General features: G+C 37.6%; 1 protein-coding gene across 4 annotated transcripts; it reads right to left on the reverse strand.

Annotated features, from left to right (window-relative positions):
- Positions 1 to 427: 427 nt before the first annotated feature.
- LOC109092388 (transcription factor AP-2 gamma-like) lies at positions 428 to 12,338 on the reverse strand. 4 transcript variants are annotated; one of them, XM_042759082.1, is made up of 7 exons: positions 12,187 to 12,338; positions 7,705 to 8,163; positions 7,571 to 7,622; positions 5,039 to 5,261; positions 3,348 to 3,466; positions 2,112 to 2,253; positions 428 to 1,905 (listed from the first exon to the last, which is right to left on the reverse strand). In XM_042759082.1, the coding sequence occupies exons 1-7, from the start codon at positions 12,214 to 12,216 to the stop codon at positions 1,611 to 1,613; spliced, it is 1,320 nt and encodes a 439-aa protein (XP_042615016.1). In that variant the 5' UTR covers positions 12,217 to 12,338; the 3' UTR covers positions 428 to 1,610. The 4 variants fall into 4 exon arrangements, with proteins under 4 accessions (XP_042615016.1, XP_042615017.1, XP_042615015.1 ...); XM_042759083.1 differs by having other exon boundaries at positions 7,705 to 8,160; positions 12,187 to 12,328; XM_042759081.1 differs by lacking the exon at positions 12,187 to 12,338 and adding an exon at positions 9,467 to 9,946 and having other exon boundaries at positions 7,705 to 8,160.
- Between the last annotated feature and the right edge of the window lie 9 nt (positions 12,339 to 12,347).

Genomic DNA, 12,347 nt, shown 5'->3' on the forward strand with positions numbered 1-12,347 from the left:
ATGAATAAACCGTTTCACATCTGACCACATGGTGCATTAATAATAAAGCAGTACAGCAAATAAAAAAGAAACACATTGGGTCAACATTCTCTCATGGCTTTGTTTATCTCTTCTCAACAGTCCTGTGAGTTTATTTGAAACCGCACTGCAAGAGCATTTAAATTTACAGTAGAGCATTTAAATATGAAAAGAGCGATGCGGAAACTTCACACACATAACTGTTGTCTTGTCACGCCAATTTGCGAGATAAGCATGCTTATGAAAAGAGGGGAACTGTCTGTTTCGAGCAAATGACTAACACAAACATTGGAAGGGTAATACAGGTATAAGACAGGTGTTCTCAAATACACTCTTCTTTTCTGAGGAAAGCCTTTGCTTGACCTGCTTTCCCAATTTAGTGGAATGACGACCACTACTCTTTCTGTGAGCATTGCTGACATTTATTTTAAAAAGGAATCTTTATACACATGAATTAGCCATGTTGACATGCCTCACTGGCAGGGCACGCGTGTAGTGAAGTGTACAACTCAACGCCATAAATGGGAGTCTTGGTCGATGCAAATCAAGAGTGTTGAGTTTTTATTCCTACAGCTTTAAACCAATATTACACATTTCTATAAAGAATATCGATCCCATAGCCTAACCACTACATGATTAAAAAAACAAAACAAAACAAAAAACCCTTTATAAAAGCTTAACACGTCTTTTTAAAAAGTGGAACCAAACACCATAATTATACCAATATTTACAAATCCCGTTAAATTACAACATAAATTAGAAAATATTTACATTTGGGGAAAGATAAATGGAACATTTAACTTCTAGTCTGACGTAAAGACATCAAAAAAGGTGAACAATAAGGTTGTACGCTCATACGAAAGTGAACATGCACACACACCCAACTGATATTTGATGTTTGATTTGATCATGTTAACTTAATCAACGGTCTTTTTAATGGAGATCTATGCCAAATATAGTAAAATCCACTGATAGGTGGATAAAGGGTTGTTTAGTAATCATGTGTTTCCAAGCACACAAAACTCGTCACTCGTGCCAATAACACTCCCACAAAGAGAAGAACAATAACACTGTGCCCAATCAAGTCAAGTGTGGAACAAGTCTCAAACATAATCACATCCTTGGCAATCCATTAGGAGGTCAGCACCAAGGAGGAGGACAGGGAGAAACCAAACTTCCTCCTCCCAGATTGGTAGCAAAAGAAAATCCACAACAACTCTTGAAATGGTGTCTTTGGGAAACTCAACAACTTCCTCTTTGCAGTTCCCCTCTGAGAGACAACTTCCTGAACACCGTCTGAATCGTCGCAGCCCCGCAGGGTAAACCCAATAAAGAACAGTCTCGACTAAGGCTAAGCATTGAAATGTGTTTGCGTCTTTGTGGAGGAGAAAGTGCTGGAAGACCAAGACGTCAACCAAGAGGGCTTCGAGTTTAAGCTTAATCTTGATGTGGGAAAACAAAGCAGAACAGAAACAGAATCAACAACTACAACAACGACGATGACGACGAAGAGTCAGATCTGGTAAAAAGGTAATTCCGCTACAAAAACGGTTATTGCGTTCAAAATGGTCCAATCGGGTTTGAGCTCAGCCTCACTTTCTGTGTTTGTCCATCTTGTCTGCTTTGTTGGAGCTGTCGGAAGAGGCCTGCGAGGAGTCTCCGGTCGAACTCACGTACATTTTGTCCACCTGCTTGAGCGCCTCGTTGAGGTAGTTTTGCAGCGAGGTCATGGCCGCACAGATGGCCGGAGAGCCGAAGCCATGGGTGATGAGGCTGAAGTGAGTCAGGCAGCTTTGAATCCCTGGCTCCATAATGGGAGCTGGCCTAGAGTTTCCCAGAGGAGATCGGTCCTGAGTCAGCAAGTCGGTGAACTCCTTACAGATTTGCCTGAAAGATTAGATGACCGGTTAAAGTATTAAACCATAAAGCAGAGATTTCAGAAGCCTGTTCTGCTTAGGTGGAGACACCCTCAGAAGCGGGGGGACTTGTTTCCAGCCTGATGACTGCTTAATGGCTCCATCAAAATGGGCTTGGCCACCCTAGCCTTAATGCTTCAAGAGTTGGGATTCATGTTAAATGGGATGGTTACTCACTTGGCTGCCAAAAGCATGGTTTTGCGTGAGTTGATCTCATTGCGCTCCACGTGTGGTCGGCCAAGGTACTCCGCGATGGCCTTAGCAGGAAACTCTGTCTCACAGACGTACCCAAAATCTCTCGCCAGGTGTACGGCCTCACCTGCAGACAGGATCAGATGAGAATCAGTTGACTCACGTAGCACATGAGTGCACCACAAAGATGAGTCACCGTCAGATCCATCTCCTTGGAAATGACTCACAGAAAGAATTGTTTCCTCTCTAAACTAAGATGAGGTCAGAGGAATAGACTCTCTTTTGTGGATTGCAGTGGTCACACTGCATATCTTTAATGAGCCTTTGTCGCTCAAGGGGTCTAATGGTCCCCTAGACCCAACAGGCTCTTATTGATGGACTAGCACATTATTCACAGTAGTCGTCTTTAAGGTCAGTCTCTCCTCTTGGCTAGCGAACATGTGATAACAAGCCCTAATTCAGCTTTGAAGGTCTGTAAATAACTACGCCTTCTAGTCATGCTCCTGCTTCAGACCCATGCTCCCATTAGTGGTGAGAATGGTGACATTAAAAGAGAAAACTAAAAGTATTCTGCATTGCTCCTGGTGCTAGTTAACTCGTGATCTTTACGCTAATGTCTCTGTGACTCATTGGTTAGCTATTCTCATGCGAAAAGGTAGACATGAAATGTCAAGAATTTAAAGATTGCCAATGCATCAGTAGAGCTAAAATTTACAGCCCTTGCATGTGATCGCACAGTCTTTTGGTTTTCTTAGTAGTTCTCTAGATGCTAGACTTTTGACAGAACAAAAAGTGACCTGGTAACAAGATCAGGACATTCGAACCTCAAAAAATCAAGCCAAAGCATTTGTTTAGCATTTTGCACAGCGAAGATCGATTAAACTTTCCGTATTGTTGCGGGTCTTTTAAACCAATTTAGATGTATTTAATGCAATTTAAGACTAGAAGACTTTTCAAATCTGAACAGATTTTGTCATACACTATGTGATTTTCTGTCAATTCAGACTGCTTTTCAGCATCTACCCTTGACTTATTCAGACTACAAATCGGGGCAAAAGTCCTGTTGTGTATTCCAGCTTTTAACATCTACTTTTCAGTGTAGAACTTAATGACATCCTCCACAGATTTTGTTGTTGCAATGACTGAAATATGCTAAACCTCTGCCATGTGGTTGATTTTACAGTAACAATAGTGAAAATTTGACTGTCATAAGGCACTTACCTTCCACCAGAGCAGTTAGTAAGGTGACGTTAGCAGCCTTTCTGCGACCCGCCGGCAAGTTCAGCCCAATTTTATCGAGTTTTTCCCTCAAGGATCGGCCGCCGTTCTTTGACTTTGCCCTTTATAATAAAATTGACAGTGAGTGTCATTAGTGACCTTTTGCTAAACCTGCCATTGCTAGGTTAGAAACTGTTGCCACCTGTCATATTATCAGTTGAGCTTTTGTCGGTTTCCTAGAAAACCCAGATGGACTTGCACAGCTTTTTTTTCCACTTTTCCAAATCTTTAAACATTTAGCATGAGCACATTTTACAGAAAACTACATATTTTACTGAAAATCTCCAACTAATTCCAACAACATGTTCCGATCGAACAGCAGTAACCAGAAGAGCAGAGCTTAACAAAGGCTTAATTATTGCAGGTGAAACACATGGATTTTATTTGTTTTGTTTGTGTTATATGACTTAGAGGCCAATATGGAAAAAGGTTTTGGGCCCAGATTCACAAGAATAAACAGGCTCATGAAATAAAGTGATGTCACAGCTCAAGTGTTTAAAATGCACTGCAACAAAAAAACAAAAAAATCCCCACTTGCTGTTTGGGCCTCTGTGATATGCATGACTAGAGTTGTGGCCTGGCATCACCCTTCACATGTGGGGTAAGGGATTGTTAGCAGGAGGCATGAGTAAGTGCCCCCTTTTTCCGTCCTACACCTCCCCCTCCTAACGCCTGTGTTATATGACCTACTTAACAAATATCAGTGTGTTTGCATCAGACACATGAGAACAGAAAAATATTCCCACTAATAAGGGGCAATGAGATTAGATTTTGTGTTTGGTGACATAATTCCCCCCAACATTGCACATGCTGGCATATGGGGTCAAATTAAATTAAAATCAGCAACATCTCATCAATACACACACAAATGGAACTTGATGGTACCAAACATGAACCTGCAAAGACTGATAAACACACAAATTTAACACTTTGTTTCCACTGACTGGTAAATGCATGGGGGGGAATCTCACAAAAACATGTCCAGTTTGCATTTCAACCAAAAATCAAGAGATTTTACATTTAGCTAAAATAAAAAGAAGCTTTTTATAAGACCATTCAGATTTTTAGCATTTTGGCATAATCTTCCTGACAATTAAGCACAATTTCCCATGAATTTATACTTTTGAGGGTTTTACCATTCATATTATTCTCAATAGTGACTCTCATTAGATTTATTTTTCACTTTTTTTTTTTGTTCATTATGGCAATGAACATTTGTGGTGAAAATTGTTTTTAAAAAATTATGTCACATTAGTATTTTTCCTTTTAATATATAATAGGCTTTAGATTTGGGGTGGATTATGACCTCTGCATGCTGTTGACTGGTTTCATGATATACATTCACCAACCTCTTAAAAGTCTTACATGTAAATAATTAATAGTAATTTTTTTGAAGTTGTAAATAGAATAAATATTATTGGAGTAGGTTTTAAAAGAAAACACCATTTCAGTTATTCTACTTCAAAATTGCAAATTTAATTCAATGTGTTACTTGCCGTTTCTTTGTAACTGTTTGTGAAATTTACTAGCAGCTTCTGAGTGAAAACTGTTTGTACTGTACACCAATTTTTTTCAGTGCATTCATATTGCCATATTAATAGATTTTCAACTTTGAATGTGCAGTAACTGCTCACCTGCGTAATACTCCTCCGAGCAGGGATGCGTTTAGACACTCCGGTGGGGACAAGCGCCTCTGAACTTCTGCCACAGTCACTTTGTACTTAGAAGTGGAGCTGAGAAGAGAGAGTCGACCAGGAACTGAACAGAAGACCTCAGTGGGATTTGACACCATTCCCAGCAGCTGCTCTTTCTGAAAGGAAATCCCAAACGGACTTCCCTTCGGCAGGGACACCGGACCTGGAGATGAGAAATATATCGGTCAGCCCAACAGATCCAGATATACAGGTGAGAAAGAAACTGTCTGTTTCAACACAATTGAAGACAAAAAATAGAGACAAATGACATACTTTACCACTACAGAGCTAAAAAATAATTGCGTTTAACAGCTCAGATCATAAGATCTTGGGAGAATTTGATCAGAAATGTTTGAGAAAGCTCTGATTCTGTTGCACATTTGAATTATTATTATTATTATTATTATTTAACAAGGAACAAGTTGAACTAACTGTAAGGAAAAAACACAAGGTGTTCAGATTTTGCTTAAAAAAAAGAGTTTGTAGAGAATGTTATCTATACGAAGTGGAGGCTGAGATGGTATGGATGAAAATGGAATAATTTCAAGCCAAACCAGAACGGGACAGAGCAGTCATCCATGCTTTAATCATGTCGACTAAAATATTGGCATAGACATTAATTCAGCAAGTCACTTTGGTGACTCGAAAGAAAATCTAAATTACTGACTGAATAAAATACATGCCAGAATCTGTCAGTCAACTTCTGACCACAACATAATACAGACACTGCAAACAAATACATCTAATTACACTGCAGGAAATGGTAAAGACCACCAAACAATATCAAAAATATAGACTCTGAAATTTTTCTTTTTTTTGCTGCCAAACATATTGCATTCAAATGTGATTTTTTGTGCATCTTCAACTCTCCTCCTCAACATTTACAATTTATTTGACAGCTTTGAATCTAAAAAAAAAAAAAAAGAGCAAATATCGAACTGGTCCAATGGTTCTTAACTGACGGGTTCCTGTTCTGACATTATACAATGCAACTAAATTTGTGATCATACATAGTTATCACAGCCAAATAAACAGGAATTAATAGCAACTTTTAAAAGGTTGGAGAAATGCTTTTATTTTATGATGGAAAGGTCATGGGGTCCAATTACACTCATGCCTTTGTAACTTAGTAGAAGCTTTTCAAATTAAACAGATGTCAAAATGCATGCATTCAACCTCAAAAACCATGAACAAAACTAAACAAAGTAAAAGAAAGCATTGTAAAAAAAAAAAAAACACTGTAATGCTACTCCATCGCAAATGTAAAGACATTCTTGTTTACTTTTCCATGCTACACAGTTTTAGTACTGAATAGGGTTGATGTAACGTCCCGAAGGGTCCTAAAGCAAAACCTGTTGAGATCCACTGATACAGACCATTCATTTCAGCAACTAGTGATCGCACAAAACAAACAGACGTTCAAAACTATCTTTCGGTTTTGCTTATTTAAGACGATTTCGTGTCACAGCATATGACTGAACAAAATACCCATGCATGTTTAAAAGCAGCCACACCCCAACTACGGTTGATTCTTGTCTCCTCGAGCGTGTTCGTGTGTGTATAGTGGGGCAGAATTGCATTTTGACAGTGCTGCTTCAAAAGACTAAAAAGCAGGCCTAGGCCTCCTCTCTCTGAGCAAACACACCATTTTAAGGATTGCCCAACATCTACAACTTTGGCTAGTCTGCCATTTTGAGAGGAATCCTTTCTTTCTCCATTCATGCTGACAGAGAGGCAGAATGCTCCACGGATCAATGCTAGATTAGTTAAATGGACCACATGACCAAAAGGATTAGCGATATATGTATGAACCAGCACCACCTCAACTCCACCCATCTAAGCCGTTGGCTCGGACAAGCCGAAATCTGGAGGCTGACTTTGTTTTTTCCACATAAACAGCAAAGGTGCAAGATTTTAGTCTTTAAAGCAGATCAAGTCCTTCTGGAGATTTGGATCAGTATAAATTTATTAACACGAGTGCATTGCATAAGTTGCAAATGCAAATGCAAAATGATGATTATTATAGAATTATAGTTGTAGAACACAATTTTATTTGATTCAAAACACTTCACAAAATGATAGAAGGCTGCATAAATTAAACATTTGGGCTTACTCTACAAAAACAACTCGACAATTGAGTTTTATTTTAAAAATATCTCTTTCCACTCGCGTTTTTATAGGTCACTTTACAGCTGTTTTTGATCAATTCAGTATGACTATAAAATAATAATTATAATAATTAAATTTTTTATTATTAAATATATTAAACAAAAATATTTTTATAATGCTATTGTACTATATATATATATATATATATATATATATATATATATATATATATATATATATTTTTTTTTTTTTTTTTTTTTAATGTAAAATTGCAATACTAATATTGACGTCTTTTCCATATAAATTTAAACCTAAAAACTACCCAAAGATATAATTATACTAGAAAACAGAAATGCAACCAACCTTTTTTGATGACTGTGTGATCAGGAATTACAATACTGTGATCACCTTCGTGCTGCAAGAAATAACCGGGAAATGCATCACTCTCCACTTAATCCAAATAAATAATTATGAAATCATTAATCATATCAACTCACCTGAACATCATCCAATCCGTGGCCTATATCGTGCAAACCGATGTTATCACCTATGGAATCAATTCCATGGATGTGTGGAGGCAGAAGCTCCGGTCTCCTAAAACCATCCCGCCGCATCCCAGATGAACCCCCTTCCAGGCCCAGAAGGGGACTGGCGAGTCCGCTCCGGCCGTGGGACCCGATGGCCTCTTGACCTTGCCGTCCGGGCCATGACTGTTGCTGATTAGATGCTGCAGACTGGTGTATTGAGTTGATATGAAACGGGTCGCCCAGGTGAGAGTACGGGTCACTAGGTTGGGTGTACGGCAGAGGCTGGTAAGGGGGAGGGAAGTACGGGGGCTGGAAGTCCGAGCTGGCGGTGTGTGAGAGGGACGGTGACGGGCTGTAGAGGTGCTGGCTCACCGCGGGAATGTGAGGTAATCGGGGGTTTCCATTGCTGCTAACATCATGTCTTTCCTGCTGGAATAGAGAGTGCATCACATTAAAACCACACTAAAATGAGTTTCTTAGATTTTTGCCACATTCTGATGACATGAATACCTTTGGAGAAAAAGCATCTGACTAATGCATAAGTATAAATGCTTAAATTTGGCGAAGAAGCAATTAATATATGAGTTAAATAAAAATAAAAACAAATCTACATGGGAAAAAAATCCTGCTTTTTTTTCCTGAACATGGTACAATTCTCACAGATAGTTAACAATCCTGCAATCATAAAATCTGTTATGCAAATTAAAAACAGAGCTTTGCATGTTCTTTAATGTATCATGCAAAATTAAATGCAAGCTCAAAAATCTTAGAATAAATTAAAAAGATGCAGTTGTTGGCTTAAAGATCTATTTCTAGCCGATTGAAGCCTTAAATGCACTTTCGTTCATTTAACCCTATGCACTTAGTCACATCGAATGCATTTGGCCTGTTAATTTAGATGTTATCATATGCAACGCATTTATAAGGCTACCAAACCAAATATTTTTACAGTCATTTGTTCTCTTTCTAATTCAACTGCTCGTCTTTTCAGCTCTTGAGCGGACTGTATAGTGTGCATTCATGACTCCTATTGTGTGGCAAAGTTGCCTGGAGAGTCACTGTCACCAGAGACACATGAATGACAATGAGCGACGGGCCATTTCTAGACAGCCTGAGACCACACGGGTCACACTTCAGAGTTTCCACGTATATTCATACTCAAAACCGATACGCGCTGGAATTTTGCGCCCAAAAAAGAAAAGCAGAATTCTTATTCTTAATTTCTTTCAAAACTGTGCAATTAAAATACGTGCAATAATTGCGTCTCGAATTAAATTGTACTTATACTTTCATTATTATTGTTATAACTATTATTATTTCATTATAATTAGCTACTTTATTATTATTAACTGCTCAACTAATTATAACTATACATTCAAGTAAATTCTTTATGAAATGACTATACTAAATTTACATTAAGTAAAATATTTTTTCACATGTGCTATTTAAACGGGCGCATCACATTTAAAATATCTTCTTTTTTTAAAAAAAAAAAAAATAAAAACCTAAAAGATTAGCTTATAGGTATATGATTCTTTCTATAAGAACGAAACGTCGTGCATTAGGCTGCAAGTGTATCTAGTTAACTTCCCAGAACTTACTTTTCATAATATTTGGAAATAGAACAATGCAAATTTCCATATTTTAAATTAAAACCAGACAGTTGCATGTGTTTCACTCTCTAACAGAATCTGCTCTTCACGTCTTCGCTGTGGTTCTCTTTTCCTCTTACCTCGCAGTCATCTTCATACTTCACGTTATCTGCTAGTTTCCACAACATTGTGTCTTTGACGCGCGAGGATCTCAGATGTGTGTATCTGTGCTGCTGATGTTTGTTTGCGGTCTAGAATATAATCCAGTGAGTCCGGCGCGCGCCGCGCAGAACTCAAGCATCAACTCAGTGTTTGAAGGAGGAGAACGAATGAAGAGAAACTCGCGCAGCTCGCGACACGAAACGAATTCGAGGGTTCCGGTCCAAACAGACTCCCTCTGACGGACAACAGAGCGGCTCAGTGTCGACTCACTGAATCTCTTTGGACTCTCACTACTATATTTGCATGAGGCAGCGGTGGGCGGTGACCTGCTGCGCGCTGGCTACGTCAGAGCGAAGAACCTGCTGCTGATTGGCTACTGTCAAAAAAACAGACCAATCGCAGAACTGTCCGTCTGTTCAGAGGGCAAATTAATCCTGGACGAAAAGTTGCGAGGTTTTGCCATTAACTGAAAAAAAAAAAAAAAAAACTCTACAAACAAAACATTTTAATTAAAATTAAATGTTATTTACTCAATTATAATAACAGATAGAACGATTGATGGAACGATAAAAGGATAGACAAAACGATAAAACAGAAGAACGATAGATCGATCGATAGATTCTGATTGATTGATTGATTGATATTCATGTTATTTTTTTCCCACTCAATTTGTATGCTGATTATACACTTTGTAAATACAACAAACGCATTAAATTAGAGAAAAATGCTAAATAAAACGTTTTCAATGATGATTTTAGACTTTACAGATCAACTGCATAGGCCTGTTTTTATTTAAATGTGTCATTTTAAACGTTTTTAATTTATAATAGAAAATTAATTTTAAAAACTAAATATAATTATAGGCTTATAATAATAAAGATGGTAATAATAACAGTAGCCTAATAATAATAATAATAAATGCAACATATTTTAAAGTGGAAAATGTCTATATTAGAGATTTAAAAATCCGTAAATATAGCAAGAGAGAGAGAAAAAAAGATGAAAGAAGGTCTTAATCCGGGTTTAGACTCGTCTGTCTGTAATTGCAGGTGAATTAAATGTATTGTGGGTCAAAGCGCCTGCGGCTCGAGCTGGACTGTGATAAATGAAGCGCACGAGCTGGTTTGAATACTCTGCAATCTGGATGAAGTTGCTGTCAGATACTTCCACACACTCAGACTCTACTGTAACCCCGAGGGACAAACATCTGCTTATGTAACCTGCTGAAAGCACAAGCGAAACATTCACTCAGGGCAATAATAAAACGCATGAATGCGTGAATTATAGTAAGACAGTAATTATTTACCCAGGCCTAACCTGGAGCGTCTGTAACATTCTTATTTTGTGCAAAACAGAATCAGTTCGAATGATTTAATATCGAACTGATAAATCATCAATATGAGATCTTAGTTGTAAGCAACGACTGACTTTTTTTTTCCGTGGCGTTTTATTTCAGCTCAAAAGTGATCACTGCATGGAAATAGCTAAGTGAACGAAATCCGCAAATAAGCGTAGTATGATGTAATAATTTATTGAATTAAATTATTGTGATCATTATAAATAAGTTAGTAAAACATTACAAATAAATAAATAATTTCAAGTCAACAATCACTGATCATACAGGTTCGTGATGCACTGAAACAATAAGGCCTACAGAATATTAAAAAATACAATTAGAAATATAACATTTAATTAATAACACATAACAATAGTTTGTGTTATGTGTTTTTCCTCTTATTAGTGTGACTATGAAAACCAGAGATGGTCGTAACTCTCTTTGATTTAAAGTCTGTAGCTCCTCATACTTTTATGTTTTCTCGCATTTATGCTACAAATTGAGAAATGTACAACTTACCTTAAACTGTGTAAATAAAAGCCAAAAAAACGCAGTAACAGTAACAGAATACGGCTTGTAACATTAAGAGGAAAAAAAAGGAATAAATCAGTTAAATTTTGTGCATGAATTATTTGATTAAACTGACTTTAGAATTATTGTTAAACAACCATTATTAACCACTACCGCATTTAAGCAATTTAATTAGTTAAAACGCACGAAAATATCTTGTTTTAAAACATCAACAGGTACATAATACAGTAACAGGCTAACAATTACAAATGTGTTCGCGTGTATGCATAAAGAACACTGGAACTATCATCGTCTGATCACACAGCTTTTTTTCATAGAAGTTGAATAGATCAAATTAAAGAAGAGAAGCTGATGAATAAGATGCACGGTTTGTCATTTAACACTATTAACATCACCACAAATCTAATTCTAACCAAGGAGTAAAATGTGTGTTTGTTTTCTTAAAGCCTGTAAATGCTTTATGATTTTTACAGAGACTTATGATCTCACTTGCTACTGATTTCAGTAGCTCATTTCTAATTGGTTAAATTGTTGGGTGTTGAACTACTCCCAACATTTCTCTTCTCGTTCTGCAAATCTGACAGTGTGATAAAGCGCGGTTTTCCTCCATGAAGGCGTCTGCTAAATTCATTCATTCTGATAAAACTGCCATGCCTTACTGTCGAATGTTCAGATAGGTGTTAAGATTCACACCTGAAGAAATAAAAGCTCTGCAATTTGGAAATTACTTGTTATTGTTTTATTATTATTATTGTTAATGGCTGTTGTATGTATAGGCTTTATAGTTCCTCTTGGTATAAATATAGCAATACGAATTGAATGGAAACGTACCCGCCAGTCCAGCCTCTCCAGCATCGACATCTGCTTTAACTGTTCAGTTCCCCTGTGAAGCAGCGAATGTTCTCATCACGCGCTCCCGCCGCTCATACACCTGGATGCGCAGGGCAGGCAGAGCGCATGCGCGGACTCGCAGAAAACACCTGAACGGGGGC

This window comes from Cyprinus carpio, chromosome A6 (assembly GCF_018340385.1).
Source record: "Cyprinus carpio isolate SPL01 chromosome A6, ASM1834038v1, whole genome shotgun sequence".
Lineage (NCBI taxonomy): Eukaryota > Metazoa > Chordata > Actinopteri > Cypriniformes > Cyprinidae > Cyprinus > Cyprinus carpio.

Bases quoted from the DNA above. Each gene is read 5' to 3' on its own strand.
- LOC109092388 (XM_042759080.1), bottom strand. From the start codon at position 9,514: ATGTTGTGGAAACTAGCAGATAACGTGAAGTATGAAGATGACTGCGAG. The intron at 5,262-7,570 runs GTTGGTTGCATT...TCTCATCTCCAG, and splicing joins TCACACAGTCATCAAAAAAG to GTCCGGTGTCCCTGCCGAAG. The intron at 1,906-2,111 runs GTGAGTAACCAT...CTAATCTTTCAG, and splicing joins ACCATGCTTTTGGCAGCCAA to GCAAATCTGTAAGGAGTTCA.